Genomic DNA, 22,339 nt, shown 5'->3' on the forward strand with positions numbered 1-22,339 from the left:
GCCAAAATCTGTGTTTTTCTCACAGCCAAACTGGAAGGTTCTGTGTGCTGAGTCACACACACACAGTAAATACACCCCAGTAAATACTATAACTTTTGAATGGTTTGACATAGAGCGTCGTTGGTGATGTCATCAGACTCGGTTTTGAGTCCTTGACCTTAATTGGTGAAAATTGCACGCGCGAGGGCCTGTTCATTGCTGCTTGCAGCTTTAATTATTATTATTATTATGGTTTTAATATTATATATTATTACCTTTATTGAGATGATCATCCAGGCTGCATTATTGGAAATATGCTTGTGAGGACATTTGACACCTTTGCAGAGGATTGTGGGTCTATCTCGGTTCCAGATACGAGGGGGGGGGCAGGTGTCCAGGGACACAGATGTGGACACGTGTCAAGCGAGTCATTGTTTCCCCCCCGCAGGTCTGCTGATGTCGGCGCTCACCGTCATCATCCTCATCCTCTTCTTTGTGATTGACACCTTCGGGATCCAGGGGCGGAGCTGGGTGGCCGAGTGCACGCCCATCTACATCCAGTACTTCGTCAAGTTCTTCATCATCGGCGTCACGGTGCTGGTGGTGGCCGTGCCCGAGGGGCTACCGCTAGCCGTCACCATCTCGCTGGCCTACTCCGTCAAGGTGAGGGGGCGGGGCTAGGGGGAGGGGATGGGGCCCGAGGGGCTACCGCTAGCCGTCACCATCTCGCTGGCCTACTCCGTCAAGGTGAGGGGGCGGGGCTAGGGGGAGGGGATGGGGCCCGAGGGGCTACCGCTAGCCGTCACCATCTCGCTGGCCTACTCCGTCAAGGTGAGGGGGCGGGGCTAGGGGAGGGGGTGGGGCCCGATGGGCTGCCGTTAGCCGTCACTAGCGCTGCAACGATTCATCGACGTTGTCGTCAAAAGTCGATAATAATTGTCGACAATGAATTCCATTGTCAAAACTTGTCGCCAGACGTGTTTTTCCAATCGAGTAAGGCGTTTCACTTCAATACAATCTCTTCGTCTCAGCCGAGCGGGTAGCGGAATGACGGCGTCCTGTACAGCAGCTGCATGTAACAAAACTTCAAAAGTTTGTGAGCATTTTAGCCTCGATACGGCGAATAAAAAGATTACTTCCAAAGTTTGCAAAGCAGATCTTGCTTATCACGGGAGCACGTCAGTAATGCACGAGCATTTGAAGAGAAAGCACGTCGGACAGTTGAACGAAACGGACTCGGCTTGGTAAGATATTAAGCCTATTTTGGCTTTAAAAGGGAGCTTTAACGTTTTGCCTGACTGTGCCTGGAAATTATTTTAAATTAAATGCATGCAGTCTGAAGCAGAGAGCCACCATGGACCCCTTTCTGCAGAAGAAGCAGATGTGTTTCCCGCAACAGGCGACTGCCCTCACTGATCAATAACTGATCAATAACTGATCAATGGATGCTGATCTGTGATATGAGGCTCTCCATGGTTGATGGTGATGGGTTTCAACAAATGATACACCAGTTCAACCCAGAGAACGTCCTGCCAACCAGAACCCATTTCACCCACTTGATGGAGAAAAAATTCATGTTTATATTTGTGAATAATTTACCCATCCAAATTATGTCAAATGAGTGAGAGTGAACTTTGTAATATAATAAGCCCCCTTGGCTTCCTATTGTTCATTTTTCATTGACTGTTTTTTGTTTTTTTTTTTATAGCAAAAGGTGCAAATAAAAATAGACACTGATGCAAATAAATAGCCTATATGGGCCCATTCTCTTATTTAAAAGCAAAGTGCAAAATAAAACAAACCTCCCCAAAAGCAGTTGGTCCCCGAGTTGCTTCTTGGCTATAATGGTGGTCCCTGGGACAAAACCAGTTGAAAACCTCTGCATTAGACCAAAATATATAAACAAAACAAGACCAAAAAGGTGTAGGCTGTAGCGATTTCATGACCGGTGTGATGTGGTCCAGTTTCCTGGTGTTTGTAAGGACTCCGGACTCTCTCTCTCTCTCCGTCCTGCAGAAAATGATGAAGGACAACAACCTGGTGCGGCACCTGGACGCCTGCGAGACGATGGGCAACGCCACGGCCATCTGCTCGGATAAAACCGGCACGCTGACCATGAACCGCATGACGGTGGTGCAAGCCTACGTGGGGGACACGCACTACCGCAGCGTCCCCGAGCCCGACGCCATCAACACGCACACGCTGGAGACGCTGGTCAACAGCATCTCCATCAACTCGGCCTACACCACCAAGATCCTGGTGAGAGCTGTGACCAGGGACACATGTGGGGCAGATGTGGGGCAGATGTGGGGCAGATGTGGGACCGGGGTTCAAGCCCCCAGGATGGAAACCAAGGTCTTTGGGCCCTTGAACAAGGCCCTTCACCCTAACTGCTCCCCGGGCTCCAGAATAATGGCAGCTGGTCCTGCTCCAACTAGTGATGGTTAAAAGCAGAGGAACATTTCTGTGTTTCCATGTTACTGACAAATAAAGATTATTGTTATTGTTATCATTATAATTGTTATTATTGGACATTATTATTATTGTTATTATTATTATTATTATTATTATTATTATTATTATTATTATTATTATTATTATTATTATTATTATTATTATTATTATTATTATTATACATCATTTCATATATCTGATATCCTGCTGTGTTTCCTGCAGCCCCCGGAGAAGGAGGGCGGCCTGCCCCGTCACGTGGGCAACAAGACGGAGTGTGCTCTGCTGGGATTGGTGCTGGGGCTGAAGAGGGACTACCAGCCAATCAGGGACGAGATCCCGGAGGAGATGCTGTACAAGGTTTACACCTTCAACTCGTCCCGCAAGTCCATGAGCACCGTGCTGCGCTGCGACGCCGGCGGCTTCCGCATGTACAGCAAGGGGGCGTCGGAGATCGTGCTGCGGAAGTGAGGGCCCCGTTCATCCATTCATCCCTTTATCATCTGTTCATCCATCCATCCCTTTATCTATCATCCATCCATCCATCCGTTTATCATCCATCTGTTTATCCATCTGTTTACCATCCATCCATCCGTTTATCATCCATCCATCCATCCGTTTATCATCCATCCATCCATCCGTTTATCATCCATCCATTCATCTGTTTATCATCCAACCCTCATCCATCCATCCATCCATACATACATTTATCATCCATCCAACCATCCATCTGTTTATGTACCATCCATTCATCCATTTATCCATCTATTAATCCCTTTATCATCTGTTTATCCTTCCATCCCTTTATCTATCATCCATCCATCCATCCATCCATTCATCCATCATCCATCCATTTATCATCCATCCATCCATCCATCCATTTATCATCCATCCATTTATCATCCATCCATTTATCATCCATCCATCCATCCATCCATCCATTTATCATCCATCCATTTATCATCCATCCATCCATCCATCCATCCATCCATTTACCATCCATCCATCTATCCATTTATCATCCATCCATCTATCCACCCATCCATTTATCATCCATCCATCCATCCATTTATCATCCATCCATCCATCCATTTATCATCCATCCATTTATCATCCATCCATCCATCCATCCATCCATCCATCCATTTACCATCCATCCATCTATCCATTTATCATCCATCCATCTATCCACCCATCCATTTATCATCCATCCATCCATCCATTTATCATCCATCCTTCCATTTATCATCCATCCTTCCATCCATCCATTCATTTATCCATCCATCCATCATTCATCCATCTATCATCTATCTGTTTATCCATCCATCCATTCATCCGTTTATCATCCATTCATAACCTCTGACCTCTGCCCCCCAGGTGCTCGAGGATCCTGGACGCCCAGGGCCAGCCGCGGGTCTTCAAGCCCAAGGACCGGGACGAGATGGTGAAGCGGGTGATCGAGCCCATGGCCTGCGACGGCCTGAGAACCATCTGCGTGGCGTACCGAGACTTCCCGGCCGGCGCCGGAGAACCGGACTGGGACAACGAGAACGACATCCTCAGTGATCTCACCTGCATCACGGTGGTGGGAATCGAGGACCCGGTCCGGCCCGAGGTACGACCCGGAACCTGTCTGTCTGTCTGTCTGTCCAGAGATCCAGAACATGAACATAAACATAAACATAAACATAAACCCCCGAGCAATTATTACATAAACAATGGCAGGTAAAAACTCCCATAGTGGGAGAAAAACCTTAAGCCAAACAGTGGCAAGAAAAACTCCCCTTTAGGAGGGAAGAAACCTTGAGCAGGACCTGGATCATAAGGGGGGACCCTCCTGCCGAAGGCCAGATAGGGGGTCAGAGACAGAAACAGCACAGCAGGCAGGTGGAAGCAGCAACGGGATGACCAGGGGTGGGGACCGCAGGCCAGCAAGTCCCAGGTTGGGTAGCAGGGTCGGGGAAAGGTTGAAAAGGGGCAGGGCCAGGGAGAGGAGTCTTGAGGGACGAACCTTCTCCCCCGCCCAAAAGGGGCCGTTACCCTGCCCCCCTCACTCCCACACTGCGGGATCCGGTGTTTTGCATTCAGAGATGCTCTTCGCCACCGGCAGAGGATGCTGCACCATGTAAAAGAGAAGATAAGGGGGGGGCAGCACAAGAAACTACAGGAGCGACTCTGACACACTAGAGTTTACACTACCTAGAGATTTACCAACACCAGCTAGAGGTTTACTAAACACTAACTATAGGCTTTACTAAACAGAAAGGTTTTAAGTTTAGTTTTAAAGGTGGAGGTGGTGTCAGCCTCCTTAACCCAGATTGGAAGTTGGTTCCATAGTAATGGTGCCTGATAGCAGAACGCCCGCCCTCCAAATCTACATTTGGATACTCTAGGAACGCAAGTAATACAATTTTAAATTGGATTCTGAATTTTACGGGTAACCAATGGAGCGACGCTAACACCGGAACGACGTGGTCTCTCCTGCTAATTCCTGTCAGTACTATAGGAGCCTATTCAGCAAATTACTTGGACATCCCGCCCCCCCTTACTCTCCCCCTGACTCTGCCCCCCCTCTCCCCACGTTACTCTTACTCTGCCCCCCCCTGACTCTGCCCCCTCTCCCCCCCAGGTTCCCGAGGCCATCTCCAAGTGCCAGCGTGCCGGCATCACGGTGCGGATGGTGACCGGGGACAACATCAACACGGCCCGCGCCATCGCCACCAAGTGCGGCATCTTGACGCCCGGGGAGGACTTCCTGTGTCTGGAGGGCAAGGAGTTCAACCGGCAGATCCGCAACGACAAGGGCGAGGTGAGTCCGGGGTACCAGGGGTAGGGGGTCAGAACCGGGACCCGGGACCCGCCTCACCGGCTCTGCTCTCTCCTCCAGGTGGAGCAGGACCGTCTGGACAAGGTCTGGCCCAAACTGAGGGTTCTGGCCCGGTCGTCTCCCACGGACAAGCACACGCTGGTCAAAGGTGAGCGGGGCCCGGGGGGTCCAGAGGACCCGGGGGGTCCGGAGGTTCTATTTGTTGAAGAATAATATCAAATCCACTTCAGAACTCTGCTGTGGTGGAGTGAGAATTATTCAGTAAGCCGGCGGTGAGCAGACCAACTCAGAGCGTGTCTGGGTTGGTGTGCTGACCCACAGTGGCTGAAATCATGACTTTTTATACAGTAGGTTCAAAGCAAAACAATACAAAAGGCCAGAATCAACAAGCCAAAGGTGAAAGACAAAAAAGCAATAAAAGGGTTTGAAGCAGATGTGATCTGTGGCCAAATGCTGTTCTCGGGCATTCGGGATGAATAAGTAAGTTGGAAACTACCCCATAGGGTGTTCTCGTGATTCAAATCTGTGGCCAAATGAATAGATATTAACATATCAGTCAGTGAGGAACTTCGTCATATGGCATTCCCGTGGTTCAAGTCTGTGGCAAGGCCACTTCAAAGGTGTGGGCCCTGCAGGGGGTAGGAAGCTGGGGCTTCACGTCTGCAACGGTGTCACAATGTCTCAACATATTTCATCCCTGCTGACGGCCAGAGTTGGTGCTTCAAGCACTGAATATTCCCCTCCGCGCAGTTGGAGTCTGTTAACCAACAACGTCACCTGTGACCCCTGGATGACCCGGAGAAGTCCATATCTTCCGGCGTCGTCAGATAGGCTTGGGGGAGGCAGCGTGTACGCAGCCTACACCAACAGAGGTCGATTAAGACAAACAAAACTGTAGCGTGCTTGATGCTGGCGCTAATCATTAATAATATACATGCTAACACGACCCTCCAGGTGGGAAAAAACGTCAGGAAATAAAGAAACCGGGTGTGCAAACGCAACCGTATCAATAAACAATGCAAAGAACTCAGTAGTCACATACCTTGTTCCGACTAGAGTGAGTGACAGCACCGGCGAACACAAGGACGCACCGAGTCCACGTGCTGACAAACTCAGAAGAATCGTTCGAATCATTCGCTGCTCCGACCGACACGGTCACGGAACTACCAGCGACTACGGAACTACCAACTTATAGTTAGATTTTGTTTAAATGTGGCTTCAACGCTTCCAAAAGCAAACTTGCGCTTGATAAGATGAAAAAAAAACTGATCCTCTGAAGACGCCGGAAGATATGGAAGACTTCTCCGGGTCATCCAGGGGTCACAGGTGACGTTGTTGGTTTACATACTCCAACTGCGCGAAGGGGAATATACAGTGCTGGAAGCACCAACTCTTGCCGTCAGCAGGGAGGAAATAGAACCGTAGTTACGTTCGTAACTTTCGTTCTGACCGGTTCTGTCCCCCCAGGCATCATCGACAGCACGGTGGGGGAAACCCGGCAGGTTGTGGCCGTGACGGGCGACGGCACCAACGACGGCCCCGCCCTGAAGAAGGCCGACGTCGGCTTCGCCATGGTAACCTTCACTCAAGCCCCGCCTCTTTAGCCCCGCCCCTTTAGCCCCACCCCTTTCCTCTGTCCTCCCCCACAGCTCCGCCTCCTCTTTAGGCTTTACTAAACAGAAAGGTTTTAAGTTTAGTTTTAAAGGTGGAGGTGGTGTCAGCCTCCTTAACCCAGATTGGAAGTTGGTTCCATAGTAATGGTGCCTGATAGCAGAACGCCCGCCCTCCAAAACTACATTTGGATAATCTAGGAAGGAGTAAACCTGCACTCTGAGAACGGAGAGCTCTGCCAGGAACATAAGGCACTATCAGGTCTTGCGGGTCGAACCAGCTGCTCACCCCCCGTGTTTGTGTCGCCGTCAGGGCATCGCCGGGACGGACGTGGCCAAGGAGGCGTCGGACATCATCCTGACGGACGACAACTTCACCAGCATCGTGAAGGCCGTAATGTGGGGGAGGAATGTGTACGACAGCATCTCCAAGTTCCTGCAGTTCCAGCTGACTGTCAACATCGTGGCCGTCATCGTGGCCTTCACCGGCGCCTGCATCACGCAGGTACCAGATAATGCCTTTAAATGTCTTAATGCATCTTAAATATCTATACAAGGGTCTTCATTTTAGAGGAAATGTATCCAGTCATCATTAAAAAATTTATTTCATCGTTTTGAGGAGAATCTCCTGCGGAGATTTAGGAGAAATTATTAACAAAAAAGTTTCCATTATGGCAGATATTTTATTTGCTTCAATCGATTCAATTTAATTGTAGTCTTTGTTTGGAGCGCTTTTTGAGCTATTTAGTGGTGTTGTGAAGCTTGACATTTATTGCACATTTACTAATTGACAGTTTTAACATAGAGAAAGTATGTTTTGGGCTGGTTTTTCATTTTTTCGGTGGGTTTTACATCACGTTTGGGCTGGAACCTGTCAGATCTGGCAACCTTGACCTCAGAGCTGGATTTCTTAGTGACTTAATGTCTTTTTGTAATAACTTTGTCATTTCATTTTGTAATAAACTGCCGCATTTTGTAATAACTGCTGCATTTAGTAATAAACTGCTGCATTTCGTAATAAACTACCCCAACACATTTTGTAATACATTTCGCCGCATTATGTAATAAGTTATTACATTTTGACAACATGGTGCATTATTTAATAACAAGTCTAAAGCATAGTTTATTTGTTTGTTATTGGCCTATATAATTCCAAACTTCAAATAGGAAACTAAAGTTATATTTGGAGTTTTATACATAGATTTATTGGGCTACAAAGCTCTGAGGGAAATTACATAAAAAACAACAAAAGTCACTCTTGTATAAATTCATTGTTAAACAAAAAAACAATAATAGGTATTATTACATAATGCACCATGTTATTACATTTCCTTGAAAATAAAAAAGTTGCAAGTGCATTTTATAATAATCTTCTCAAAATACAATAACTTATTACATAATGGGGCTGAGCTGTCAACTGATCACCACCTGGTGGTGAGTTGGATGCGCTGGCGGAGGAGGAGGTTGGACAGACCGGGCAGACCCAAACGGATTGTGAGGGTCTGTTGGGAACGTCTGGCCGAGCCCTCTGTCAGGGACATCTTCAACTCCCACCTCCGAGAGAGCTTCTCTCGGATCCCCGGGGAGGCGGGGGACATCGAGTCCGAGTGGACCATGTTCTCTGCCTCCATTGTCGACGCGGCGGCTCGAAGCTGTGGACGCAAGGTCTCCGGGGCCTGTCGTTGCGGCAATCCTAGAACCCGCCACGAATCCATCCATTCAGAGTTTCCCCCCCTAACCTCTCCCTCCAGGACTCCCCCCTGAAGGCCGTCCAGATGTTGTGGGTCAACCTCATCATGGACACGCTGGCGTCGCTCGCCCTCGCCACCGAGCCGCCCACCGAGTCGCTGCTGCTGCGTAAGCCGTACGGCCGCGACAAGCCGCTCATCTCCCGCACCATGATGAAGAACATCCTGGGCCACGGCGTGTACCAGCTGGTCATCATCTTCACGCTGCTGTTCGCCGGTGAGTCCCGCCGCCGCCGCCGCGGGCCCGCAGGGGCATCCGCTCACTTCCTGTCCCGTCTAGTCTCACTTCCTGTCCGGTCAGGTCTCACTTCCTGTCCCGTCTAGTCTCACTTCCTGTGCCGTCTGGTCTCACTTCCTGTCCGGTCAGGTCTCACTTCCTGTCCCGTCTAGTCTCACTTCCTGTCCGCTCTGGTCTCACTTCCTGTCCGCTCTGGTCTCACTTCCTGTCCCGTCTAGTCTCACTTCCTGTCCGCTCTGGTCTCACTTCCTGTCCCGTCTGGTCTCACTTCCTGTCCCGTCTGGTCTCACTTCCTGTCCCCATCTGGTCTCACTTCCTGTCCCGTCTGGTCTCACTTCCTTCTTTTTTGTCTATTTTTATTCAATTTTTGTCAATTTTTATCCTTCTTTGTCCCTTTTTATCATTTTTTATCCTTTTTTGTCAAGTTTTGTAATTTTTTTTCCATTTTTATCCTTTTTTGTCAATTTTTATCATTTTTTGTAAATTTCATCCTTTTTGGTAAATTTTTGTCCTTTTTTATCCTTTTTGTCAATTTTTCTTCTTTTTTTGTCAATTTTTGTTCTTTTTTTGTCCGTTTTTGTTATTTTTTGTAAATTTGTATTCCTTTTTTGTCAATTTTTTATTATTTTTTTGTCCATTTTTGTCCATATTTGTCCTTTTTTGTCCATTTTTGTCCATATTTGTCCTTTTTTGTCCATTTTTTTCCATTTTTGTCCATTTGTATCCTTTTTTCTCAAGTTTTGTCAATTTGTATCCATTTTTGTCATTTTTTGTCCTTATCTGTAAATGTTTTCTCTCTGGTCCCAGGTGAGAAGATCTTTGACATCGACTCGGGCCGGAACACGCCGCTGCACTCCCCTCCCACGGAACATTACACCATCGTGTTCAACGTGTTCGTCATGATGCAGCTGTTCAACGAGATCAACGCCCGCAAGATCCACGGAGAGAGGAACGTGTTCGAGGCCGTTTACCGCAACCCCATCTTCTGCTTCGTGGTGCTGGGGACCTTCGCCCTGCAGGTAACCCCGCCCCCCAAGGGTAGCCCCACCCCCAAGGGTGACCCCGCCCCCCCAAGGGTAAAACCGCCCCCTGCGGGAAAATTCGGACTAAATATCGTCGTCAACGAACCTTTATCACCTGAGGAAAATGAGACGCAACGAAAATGCTGGTCATGTGACGATAACGATAATTAAACATATTATACTATATTGTAGAAGAATAAAAACTAGACTAAAATGTAGATTACAAAATAAAAAAAGGATCCTAATCATGAGTCCTAATCATCATGATCCTAATCAACGTAGATCTGGGAATCATCTGCATAAGCTGTGACTAGAGACCCCAGAACTGGTCCCTGTGGGACTAAGGTTGTCTTGGAGCCCCAGAACTGGTCCCTCTGGGACTACGGTTGTCCTGGAGCCCCAGAACTGGTCCCTGTGGGACTACGGTTGTCTTGGAGTCCCAGAACTGGTCCCTCTGGGACTACGGTTGTCCTGGAGCCCCAGAACTGGTCCCTGTGGGACTACGGTTGTCCTGGAGCCCCAGAACTGGTCCCTGTGGGACTACGGTTGTCCTGGAGCCCCAGAACTGGTCCCTGTGGGACTACGGTTGTCCTGGAGCCCCAGAACTGGTCCCTGTGGGACTACGGTTGTCTTGGAGCCCCAGAACTGGTCCCTGTGGGACTACGGTTGTCTCAGAGCCCCAGAACTGGTCCCTGTGGGACTACGGTTGTCCTGGAGCCCCAGAACTGGTCCCTGTGGGACTACGGTTGTCCTGGAGCCCCAGAACTGGTCCCTGTGGGACTACGGTTGTCCTGGAGCCCCAGAACTGGTCCCTGTGGGACTACGGTTGTCCTGGTGTTTCTTAAAGATTCATATTCAAAACTCGTTAGGATTAAGTTTCTTTCTTCAACCAAAATTATGACTAAATATCGTTGTCAACGAACTTTTATCACCTGAGGAAATTGAGATGCAACGAAAATGCTGGTCATGTGACGATAACGATAATTAAATATATAATCAAGCCAAACCAAGATGCAGGACAAAATTGATGGAACGTTGTGTTTCTGTGAAAGGAATCAGTTTATGGAACAATCTGAATAAAGAAAACAAAGAATCCAAATCAAACATTACATTCAAAAGAACAATTAAAGCCTGTATGTTAAGGAAATATAACGAAAAATGTTGAGTTTGATTGACATACCCCTAGGCGGTGGTTATTTTATTATTTATTATGTTATTTTAATTTTATTTTAGTTGTTTTTATTCACTTAGTTGTTTTTTTTTTATTATTATTTTTAATTGATGTTATTTGTGAAAGGGGCAGATCAGATAAGATTCTTCTTCTTTCTGCTCCCTTTTCATTCATAAGTTAGGAACATTTGTATTTGTATTGAATTGTTTTTTTTTTTAATGAAATAAAGAATAAAATGAAATTAAATGAAAATGAAAATAATGCAGTATCGTAGAGGAATAAAAACCAGACTAAAATGTAGATTACAAAATAAAAACTCTGCTAAAATGCAGAGGAGAACATCTTTGGATGGAGAAAAGAAAACCCAATGTGTCGTGGAAAAAGAAAAATACGAGGAGAAATGTCAAAAAATAAATATGTATAAATATGAGAGTCTTCTGTATCTGGAATGAATGTATTCTTGAGTCTATAAGGTAACAATAATATAATAATAAGATAACCTTGTTTGAATTGTAAAATGGGTTTGGCTAAATACAATATTTGACTAAAACTAGATTAAAATGGACAATTCTGACTAAAATAAGAGTAAAATGCTCAGACTTTTAGTCGACTGAAACTTGACACGACTACACTGCAAAAACTCAAAATCTTATTTCTAGTTAAAATGTCTAATTTTTTCTCAAAAAATCTCATTACACCAAAAACAAGAGTCATTACCAGAAAATTAACTTTTTATTTGACAATTTTCACCTGTTTCAAGTACATTTTCATTTGAAATAAGTAGAAAAATCTGCCAGTGGGACAAGATTTATCTTCTCATTACAAGCAAAAAAATCCTGTTCCACTGGCAGATTTTTCTACTTATTTCAAGTGAAAATCTACTTGAAACAGGTGAAAATTGTTGTTTTTTCCAGTGATGAGTCTTGTTTTAAGTGTAATGAGATTTTTTTTTACTAAAAATGAAACATTTTAACTAGAAATAAGACAAATATTCTTGTTAAGATTTTGAGTTTTTGCAGTGTAAAAGGAGAATGAATAATAAACTAATAAAAACTAAAATGATACCTGGACCCAAAGACTCGACTCGAACTAAAACAGACTGACAGAAACAGCACTGGTTAACAGGCGTCTCCAGGTCCTTAAGGAGCCACCGAGGGAAAATCTGAGCTCTTGAAGACTCGTGAGCAGTAAAACTTCTCCCACCCTCCTACTATGGGATGGAGGTTGAGAGTGTTTCCATTTAAGGAGTATAACGCGGGTGAGGGCAAGACATTCTGTATACTAGAGGTAAGAGGCTGTAGGGGGGGGCAAACAGAGCCAAGATGGTTGTGTTTATTCTGTAGGAGTTTTAAAGATTTCAGACATGAATGTGGCGAACCAGAACCAGTACTGGAGTTGAGGGGGGGGGGTGAGGGAGGATGGCACCCCCCCTGAAATAAAAACGTTCCAAATCATCCCCCCTGAAATAAAAACGGTCAAAATCATCCCCCCTGAAATAAAAACGGTCCAAATCATCCCCCCTGAAATAAAAATGGTCCAAATCATCCCCCCTGTAAAACTGCCATCCCTCCTTTCCATCCCTTATGTCATTTAATCAATGAATGTGGTTTTACTGCTATTTCAACATTTAGAATCATCACCAGAAAAATAACACCAGAAAAATAACTTATTTGACAATTTTCACCTGTTTCAAGTACATTTTCACTGGTTCTTGGTAACTGTACCAAATATTAATGTCCATGGACCACTGGTTCTTGGTAACTGTACCAAATATTAATGTCCATGGACCACTGGTTCTTGGTAACTGTACCAAATATTAATGTCCATGGACCACTGGTTCTTGGTAACTGTACCAAATATTAATGTCCATGGACCACTGGTTCTTGGTAACTGTACCAAATATTAATGTCCATGGACCACTGGTTCTTGGTAACTGTACCAAATATTAATGTCCATGGACCACTGGTTCTTGGTACGGGTCACTGTCAAGTCCAACTGATGCTAATTTGATCTGATAATCAGCTGTTATCCCGTCTTCTCCACTAGTTGCAGCTGTTTTTGCTGATGTTTTGCCACTCAGTGTGAGTAACAATACGTTTTTTTTCCTCCTCAGATCGTCATCGTCCAGTTCGGGGGGAAGCCCTTCTCCTGCACGGCTCTCACCATCGACCAGTGGCTGTGGTGCGTCTTCATCGGCGTCGGGGAGCTGCTCTGGGGACAGGTGAGACCCGCTCAGGTGCTGCTATCCCCAAGGTAGCACCAAGTCTTTGCAGGTCCAGAAGAACCGGTTCCAAAGTAGGACAACCTGTCTTTTATAGATGTGTCCACGGAGGAGCTACGAGGACCAAGTCCTGTTAGAGCAGATACCTGGTTGTTGCTGCAACTTTCACGCTAACGCAGAGACGTAACTGACGTTAGCAAAGACGTAACTGACGTTAGCAGAGACGTAACTGACGTTTGCAGAGACGTAACTGACGTTTGCAGAGACGTAATGACGTTTACAGAGACGTAACCGACGTTAGCAGAGACGTAACTGACGTTTGCAGAGACGTAACTGACGTTAGCAGAGACGTAACTGACGTTTGCAGAGACGTAATGACGTTTACAGAGACGTAACCGACGTTAGCAGAGACGTAACTGACGTTTGCAGAGACGTAACTGACGTTAGAGACGTAACTGACGTTAGCAGAGACGTAACTGACGTTAGCAGAGACGTAACTGACGTTTGCAGAGACGTAACTGACGTTTGCAGAGGCGTAACTGACGTTTGCAGAGACGTAACCGACGTTAGCAGAGACGTAACTGACGTTTGCAGAGACGTAACTGACGTTTGCAGAGGCGTAACTGACGTTAGCAGAGACGTAACTGACGTTAGCAGAGACGTAACTAACGTTTGCAGAGACGTAACTGACGTTAGCAGAGACGTAACTAACGTTTGCAGAGACGTAACTGACGTTAGCAGAGACGTAACTGACGTTTGCAGAGACGTAACTGGTGTGGCTTCTCTTAGCACTCTTAGCTCTTAACTTCTCAGCTGGTTCCCAAGTTGTGAACCAGAACCAGCACTGGAACCGGTTTGGTGGAAAAGGAGTAAAAGAGACACGTTGCCATCATGTCCATCGCCGTGGTAACTCAATTCAATTCAATTAAATTTTATTTATATAGCGTCTAATACAACAAAAGTTGTCTCTAGACGCTTTCCAGAGACCCAGAACATAAACCCCCGAGCAGTTATTACATAAATAATGGCAGGTAAAAACTCCCCTAGTGGGAGAAAAACCGTAAGCCAAACAGTGGCAAGGAAAACTCCCCTTTAGGAGGGAAGAAACCTTGAGCAGGACCAGGCTCGTAAGGGGGGACCCTCCTGTCGAGGGCCAGACTGGTGGGTCAGGGACGGCAACAGCACAGCAGGCAGGTGGAAGCAGCAACGGGATGACCGGGGGTGAGGACCGCAGGCCAGCACGCAGCTCCCCAATCAGCAAGTCCCAGGTTGGGGTGCAGGGTCGGGGAAAGGTTGAAAAGGGGCAGGGCCAGGGAGAGGAGTCTGGAGGGACGAACCTTCTCCCCCGCCCAAAAGGGGCCGTTACCCTGCCCCTCTCACTCCCACGCTGCAGGATCCGGTGTTTTGCATTCAGAGATGCTCTTCGCCACCGGCAGAGGATGCTGCACTAAGAAAAAAGAGAAGAGAAAAGGGGGGGGGGTCTTTACTAAACTATAGGCTTTACTAAACAGAAATGTTTTAAGTTTAGTTTTAAAGGTGGAGGTGGTGTCCGCCTCCTTAACCCAGATTGGAAGTTGGTTCCATAGTAGTGGTGCCTGATAGCAGAACGAGCAGAAGGTAACGAGGTGCACACATGACAGCAGTTCAGCGCCTGTTTACGAGCAGCAGCTGTTTGCTGTTTGCGCCGTCACGAGGAAGAAACCACGACGTCAGGGCCGTGAAATACGGACAAATTCCTTAACGACATCAAATAATTATTCTCTGAAGTTAAACGCGTGGAAATTAGATCAAAGTGATTTATCGCTTTCTTATCTCAGGATTTTTTACTAATAGTGTTAAAAATAAACGGAAGCTTCTGTGGAGATTTCACAAACGTTGTAAATGTAATAAAAATGAATGTTATTAAATAACCGAGTTGGTTCTGATGGTTTAAAGAGTCTGAGCTGAGCAACATTCCAGTTGAAGCTCACAAGGAAATAAGAGAATCTACGGTTCCTCTACAGACCACTAGGGTCCAGATCTGCAGGTCCTCTACAGACCACTAGGGTCCAGATCCAGACCTGCAGGTCCTCTACAGACCACTAGGGTCCAGATCCAGACCTGCAGGTCCTCTACAGACCACTAGGGTCCAGATCCAGACCTGCAGGTCCTCTACAGACCACTAGGGTCCAGATCCAGACCTGCAGGTCCTCTACAGACCACTAGGGTCCAGATCCAGACCTGCAGGTCCTCTACAGACCACTAGGGTCCAGATCCAGACCTGCAGGTCCTTTACAGACCATTAGGGTCCAGATCCAGACCTGCAGGTCCTCTACAGACCACTAGGGTCCAGATCCAGACCTGCAGGTCCTCTACAGATTGCATTTCGAGAAAATTATTATAAAATGCACTTGCAACTTTTTTATTTTCTTGGAAATGTAATAACATGGTGCCTTATGTAATAATACCTATTATTGTTGTTTGTTTAACAATTAATTTATACAAGTGACTTTTGTTGTTTTTTATGCAATTTCCCTCTGAGTTATGTAGCCCAATAAATCTATGTACTGTGTAAAACTCAAAATATAACTTTAGTTGCCTATTTGAAGTTTGGAATTATATAGGCCAATAAAAAACAAATAAACTATGCTTTAGAATTGTTATTACATAATGCACCATGTTATTACATTTTCTAGAGAATAAAAAAGTTGCAAGTGCTTTTTATAATAATCTTCTCAAAATGTAATAACTTATTACATAATGCGGCAATAGTTATTACAAAATGCGTTGGGGTAGTTTATTACAAAATGCGGCAGTTTATTACAAAATGCGGCTTTATAACAAAATGCGGCTCAACACCCCCTAAACTTCGTGCAACTTTTTCTCAGGCCCCGTTTCCACGTAGCAAAAACGGTGGTGTTTTCATGCGTTTTGGCCGTTCGTTTACATGAAAACGAAGCTCAAAGTCTCCAAAAACCATCATTTCTGAAAACTCCGGCCAAAGTGGAGATTTTCAAAAACTCCATCTTCACGTTTGCTTGTAAACAGAGAGAAACGGACATTTAGGCTTCAGAACGTCACATTATGAGACAGAAACGTCACCAGCGTCATGAGTGCGACCTGTGTTTACAATTAGTTTGGCCACCGTCAATATTTTCTTGTATTTTACCTGTTTTATATTCTAACGTCACACTTAAAAGTAACTCCACTTCTATGTCACTCCAAACGAAAGACTTGGAAGTAACTGGAAGTTACTCCTGTCATTTGTTGACGTTTTTTTCCAGGATTCTGATTGGCTAGCATGACTTTATCTTCTCGTTACACTGCCCCAGTGTGCGAAATACCCATACATATTCGGGTCCTCAGCCTGCACAATGATGACTGATTATTTAACGTTATGTAACCATCCAGGAAATTATGTTTTAACACAGCTGTGTGAACACATTCACAAATCACACTCATAACAGGCCATAATGCAAAATAATAATAACAATAATTTAAAAAAAACATTAGCTCTCAGGTGGGTTCAGGCCATATTAAGCAGGCTGGCCTCTTACCTTAAGTTAAAGCAAGTCACTGCTGCAGCGGGGGCGCAGTAGCATCTGCCCCGGAGCACTCGTCCTCGACTTCACTTCCTTCACCAGAGGGGGGAGAGGAACGGTACCCTGTTGTGACATCGTCTCTCTCCTCATCTCTGGCTCACACTCACACCTTTTTTGATGTGAACCCAAAGTGTGCAAGTGACACACTCTGAGTTAGCTTCCGCTTAGCCATGTTATTGTGGCATCTCAACCAGCCGGCCTGGTCATTGCGCTGTGCTGGCGCACATGGCTAATTTGCATACATAAAGGTGCAGGACTTGTGTTAAACCAATAAAAGTTTTGAATTGTGAATACTTGATATGGCGATCTCTTAAACATATTTAATTGATCATTAGTGACAATCAAATTATCATATTATATTATATAGCCTAATTTATTTATTTTTTTGACAACATTGAGACCCCCCCCTAAATTTGGCTTTTGAGTCCTTCAGGGGGGCTCAAGGGTTAATCGGGGGGGTCCGAAACCCCCCATATTTTGCACTCTGCACTGCCCCCTGTAGGTTTAGCTGCTCATAGCACCTTAACAGTGCATTTATGCGAGTTTGTGGAAATGATGGAATTTTTCAAAACGTAGAGGGGGAAATATCAGTTTTTGTAAATACCCGGCTACGTGGAAACGTGGCCTTAGATGTAGAGTTGGAGTGAGACCAGTGGACATAGACCTGTTCCAGTGCTAACCTAACGGTTTTTATCGTCTTCCCAGCTGATCTCGGCCGTCCCCACTCACCACCTGAAGTTCCTGAAGGAGGCCGGCCACGGCATCACCAAGGAGGAGATCCACAACGAGGAGATGACGGAGGACACGGACGAGATCGACCACGCGGAGATGGAGCTGAGGAGAGGCCAGATCCTGTGGTTCAGAGGTCTGAACCGCATCCAGACGCAGGTACGACCTTCGTGATCCTGACCGAACCCCCAAACTATCAGGTCGACCCCAAACAAGCCCGACTTTATCACCGGTGTTGGATTTGTTAAACCACTAAAGGTTCTCTGTGAAGGCGACGACAGTCACGCGGTTGTGTGGAGGTTTCCGAAGGAAACAAACGTTACAGAGTTGTAGTTTGAAACTGAAGAAGGATTTAGATAGAAGAGAGGCCACTTTATCAGAACCCTCTGGAAAAGCTTCTCTCGGAACTACATCTACGTTTGTGTCGGTGCCAAATGTTCACAAAGCTGTGGAACCAAGATGAACCAGGACTCCAGAACCTGTATCTCTCTCTCTCTCCGTCACCCTCCCACCTGTCTCTCTCTCCGTCACCCCCCACCTTTCTCTCTCTCCGTCACCCCCCCACCTGTCTCTCTCTCTCTCTCCGTCACCCTCCCACCTGCCTCCTTCTTTACCTTCTTCTTCTCTTGCATCACCGCCGGAGTTTCTGGAGGATCCTCCATCACAGCAGACTGTTTCCTTCTGAGCTGCTCTTCTTCTTCTTCATCTTGGTCCTCGTCTTCCTCGTCTGTTTCTGCTCCACTGATGTGACATTTACTGAAACGCCGTAAAAGATCAGGATTTTATTTCTGATTTTGAGACAAAGTGACGGTTTGATGAAGATTTAAACCCCTGAAGGAAACAAGAACAGAGGTGGTAACCGTGGAAACGGCTGGATCTGGTTCTAGCTGGGAGGTTACTGCAAACGCTTCAGCACAGACGAAACGGCCCTGATTGATCATTGATCATTGATCGGTCATTGATCGGTTATCGATCATTGATTGGTCATTGATGGGCCGTTGATCTGTCATTGATCATTGATTGATCATTGATCTGTCATTGATCGGTCATTGATTGGTTATTGATCATTGATCGGTAATTAATCATTGATCAGTCATTGATCATTGATCAGTCATTGATCATTGATCTGTCATTGATCATTGATTGGCCATTGATCTTTCATTGATCATTGATCAGTCATTGATCATTGGTCATTGATCTATCATTGATCGGCCATTGATCATTGATCGGTCATTGCTCAGTCCTTGATCTGTCATTGATCGTCATTGATCAGTCATTGATCGGCCATTGATCATTGATCGGTCATTGATCTGTCATTAGTCATTGGTCATTGATCTGTCATTGATAATTGATCGGTCATTGATCATTGATCTGAGGGCGGGTTAGTGAAGTGACCCGTCTTTGTGAACATTAGAGACAGAACTATTTTTTCTGATGCTTCCGTCTGATGTTTGTCTTTGACTCTAACTGCCTTCTCTAACCTCTCTAGACGTCTCTTTTCGCTGTCTCTGGCTCTGGCTCTGCCTCTGTCCTCTGTCCTCTGTCCTCTGGCTCCGCCTCTGTCTCTGGCTCCGCCTCTAACAGTCTAACTGTCCCCCCCAGATGGATGTGGTCTATACCTTCCAGACGGGCCCGGCCCCGGTGCCCGGTGCACTGCGCCGCCAGCCGTCCGTCGTCAGCCAGCACAATGACACCACTGCTAAAACTCTGTCCAGCCCCACCCACGTGGGGCTTAGCTCCTCCTCTTCTCTCACCAACGCGGCCGGGGCTCCGCCCCCTACCGCCGCTAGCTCCTCCGCTGCAGGCAGTGAGTCTGGAGGCCAGCTAACCAGCTAAACAGCTAACCAGCTAACCCCCCACCGCTGGTTCCACCCCCATCACTCGCTAGGCGGGCGTCTGCACCCCCCCAAGTTCACCACCAAAACCCCCCCAGGTTCATCACCAAAACCCCCCAGGTTCATCACCAAACCTCCCCAGGTTCACCTTAAACTAAAGAGCTGGAAACATCAGTCTGACTCACCTGGATCCACCTGAGTACTTCAGTACTTTAGTGATATTTGATCCATATTTTTGGTAAAATCTACGGAAACGTAATGCTAATGAAAAAGAAAAAAACCAGTACCACAATCACGTTATATCGTGTAAAGTTTATTGTTCTAACAATAAATTATCACGTTATAAGGTGATAAGTTTGTATATTGTAATAACGTGAAAAAAATCACGTTATAACGTGAAATGTTTATTGTTCTAACGATAAACTTTTCACGTTATAACGTGATAATTTATTGTTCTAACGATAAACTTTTCACGTTATAACGTGATAAATAGTATATTGTTCTAACGATAAACTTTTCATGTTATAACAAGATAATTTATTGTTCTAACAATAAACTTTTCACGTTATAACGTGATAAGTTTGTATATTGTAATAAAGTGAAAAATATCACCTTATAACGTGAAATGTTTATTGTTCTTACAATAAACATTTTACGTTATTACAATATACAAACTTTTCACGTTATAACGTGATAATTTATTGTTCTAACAATAAACTTTTCACGTTATAACATGACAAATTGTGTATTGTTCTAACAGTAAGTTATCACGTTATAACGTGAAATGTTTATTGTAAGAACAATAAACATTTCACATTATTGCAATATACAAACTTTTCACGTTATAACGTGATCCTTTATTGTTCTAACAATAAACTTTTCAAGTTATAACGTGATAAACAGTATAATTACGCTTCCATAAAAATCTACCGACGACACGCTGACGTGTTCAGATCAGGAAGTACAACCCCCGTCCTGCTGAGGCCACGCCCCCAGGTCTGCCCAGCTGTTAAACCTCCAGGTGATTAGTTTCTATTTTGATTTGGATGGAAAAACGATGACAACAGGAAGTGAAAGTTCCCGAGGAGAAGGTTGCGATCGTTGCTCGAGGGTTGTGTTTGCTGGGGGGGTTGAACCTGAGAGGTCGTGCAGACGCCCGTCCAGCTTCCTGCTGCTCATCATCTCATCATCTCCTGCATGTCGTGTTGAGCCTCTGTGAACCCGTACATCGTAGATATAAAATATAAGAAAAATAAAGAAATATATTTTCTCATCAACAAAGCATATTTTACATAAACATATTTTAAATTTGTCAAGTAACAAAATAACATATTTGAGCCATTTTTCAGATTTTTTCAGTTATTTTGTCTGAAAAATGGTTCAAATGTTATTTTATTGTCTGAAAAATGGTTCAAATATGTTTTTTGTTTGAAAAATGCAAAATAGGATGATGATGTTTCTGATTGGTCAGTTGGGGACCAATCAAAAGGCTGACAAAGGGTCAATTAACATAAATAATAAATAACATAACTACCTTAATGCAAACTTTACATACACACTAACTTATTGTGTGGCCACTAATATGTTTAGAAGAAAAATAGCTGAAATCACTTTACACGACTTTGATGTGAGTAAACTTGGTGGATGATAAAGTGACAGGCTAGCTAGCAGCACAGCTTTCTAGGACGTAACACAAATGACACATTCTTACCACCTTCCCCTTTTTTCTTTTCATCCTCTTCTTGTTTTTCTTCTTTTCTTGTCCCCAGAGGGATATGTTCGCTTCATTTTTTCAAATAGTGAATCACTATTGATGCTGGCTAGTAATGGGGCCCTGACGGTCGTTGCAGTGTCTAGGGGGGTTTCGAGTTGTGTCGCTGATATGGAGCGATATCAACCCCCATACTATCAACTAGCCAGGGACAACCTGGAAAGGGCCCCGTGAGGGGGGTTTCTGATGCGTTGTCGTTGCAGCGTCCAAAGTAGGTCCATTATTTTGTTGTTGACGTCAGCCGTCAGTTCGGGGCCCCCTTCTATCAACTAGCCAGTGCGAGGTTGGAAAGGGCCCCTTGAGGGGGGTTTCTGATGCGTTGTCGTTGCAACATCTAAAGTAGGTCCATTAGTTTGTTGTTGACCGTCCCTTGGGAGTTCCTTCAGCTTGGGCCCCTCCCCCAGCTCTAGGGGGGCCCTCTCAGCTCTCGGGGCCCCCCTTCAGCTCGGGGACCCCCTACTATCAACTAGCTAGTGACAGCTTGGAAAGGGCCCCGTGAGGGGGGTTTCTGATTCAGAGAAACTTTATTCATCCCTGAGGGGCAATTCAGGACAACTAAGCAGCAATACAAGTACAGTAAATCCGCTCAGCTGCCGGCCGGTCGACCACAACGAGCAGCACCCGGAAACCGGAACAAAGCAGAGAAAGGGTGACATTGGGGGTGGGGGAGGGAGGGAGGAGGGAAAAAAAGGCATCTTCACACTGTGTATAAGTACACAGTGAGAATGTGCAAAAAAACACGCATCCAGCTTGCGGCTTTTCTCCCCCAGCGTTAAAGTCAGAGTGTTAGTCGCAGCACTTTTCCCTTCAGCCACGTCCGGCAGCTCGGAGAGGGCCAAAGCAGCTGTCGACGACTTACGCATTTGTCGGTAGACCAGGAATCCCCCCACTCCAATTATAAGAAATCCTGCTATCATATATCAAATTATGAAGGCATCTTCAACGTCCTCGACAGACAGGATCGCCAAGCACAACGGTTTCCAATGTTTCCAGGAATCCATTGTGTATCCAGCAAAAAATGTCCCATCGGGGCAGGAGGGCTCCCTTACCCCCTGACTTCTCGTCGCAAAAATTTGGTCAATTGTGCTGAGAGACCAGTTAATCCATTCCATGATTGTAGAGTTTCGGAGGAATGAAAAGAAGAGACTCTGAAGAC

General features: G+C 45.6%; 1 protein-coding gene across 4 annotated transcripts in view; it reads left to right on the top strand.

Annotated features, from left to right (window-relative positions):
• Positions 1-22,339, top strand: part of LOC133448242 (plasma membrane calcium-transporting ATPase 1-like) — a 96,919-nt gene that overhangs the window by 71,859 nt on the left and 2,721 nt on the right. For 2 of the 4 annotated variants that reach the window (XM_061726588.1, XM_061726591.1), the window contains 13 exons: positions 428-642; positions 1,996-2,238; positions 2,656-2,897; positions 3,808-4,045; positions 5,060-5,239; positions 5,318-5,405; positions 6,725-6,831; positions 7,181-7,372; positions 8,619-8,832; positions 9,661-9,872; positions 13,160-13,267; positions 17,554-17,736; positions 19,180-19,384. In XM_061726588.1, the coding sequence (XP_061582572.1) occupies positions 428-642; positions 1,996-2,238; positions 2,656-2,897; positions 3,808-4,045; positions 5,060-5,239; positions 5,318-5,405; positions 6,725-6,831; positions 7,181-7,372; positions 8,619-8,832; positions 9,661-9,872; positions 13,160-13,267; positions 17,554-17,736; positions 19,180-19,384 (2,427 nt within the window). The remainder of the gene's footprint in view (positions 1-427; positions 643-1,995; positions 2,239-2,655; positions 2,898-3,807; positions 4,046-5,059; positions 5,240-5,317; positions 5,406-6,724; positions 6,832-7,180; positions 7,373-8,618; positions 8,833-9,660; positions 9,873-13,159; positions 13,268-17,553; positions 17,737-19,179; positions 19,385-22,339) is intronic. The other 2 variants (XM_061726587.1, XM_061726590.1) reach the window with 1 other exon arrangement.

This window comes from Cololabis saira, chromosome 8 (assembly GCF_033807715.1).
Source record: "Cololabis saira isolate AMF1-May2022 chromosome 8, fColSai1.1, whole genome shotgun sequence".
NCBI lineage: Eukaryota > Metazoa > Chordata > Actinopteri > Beloniformes > Belonidae > Cololabis > Cololabis saira.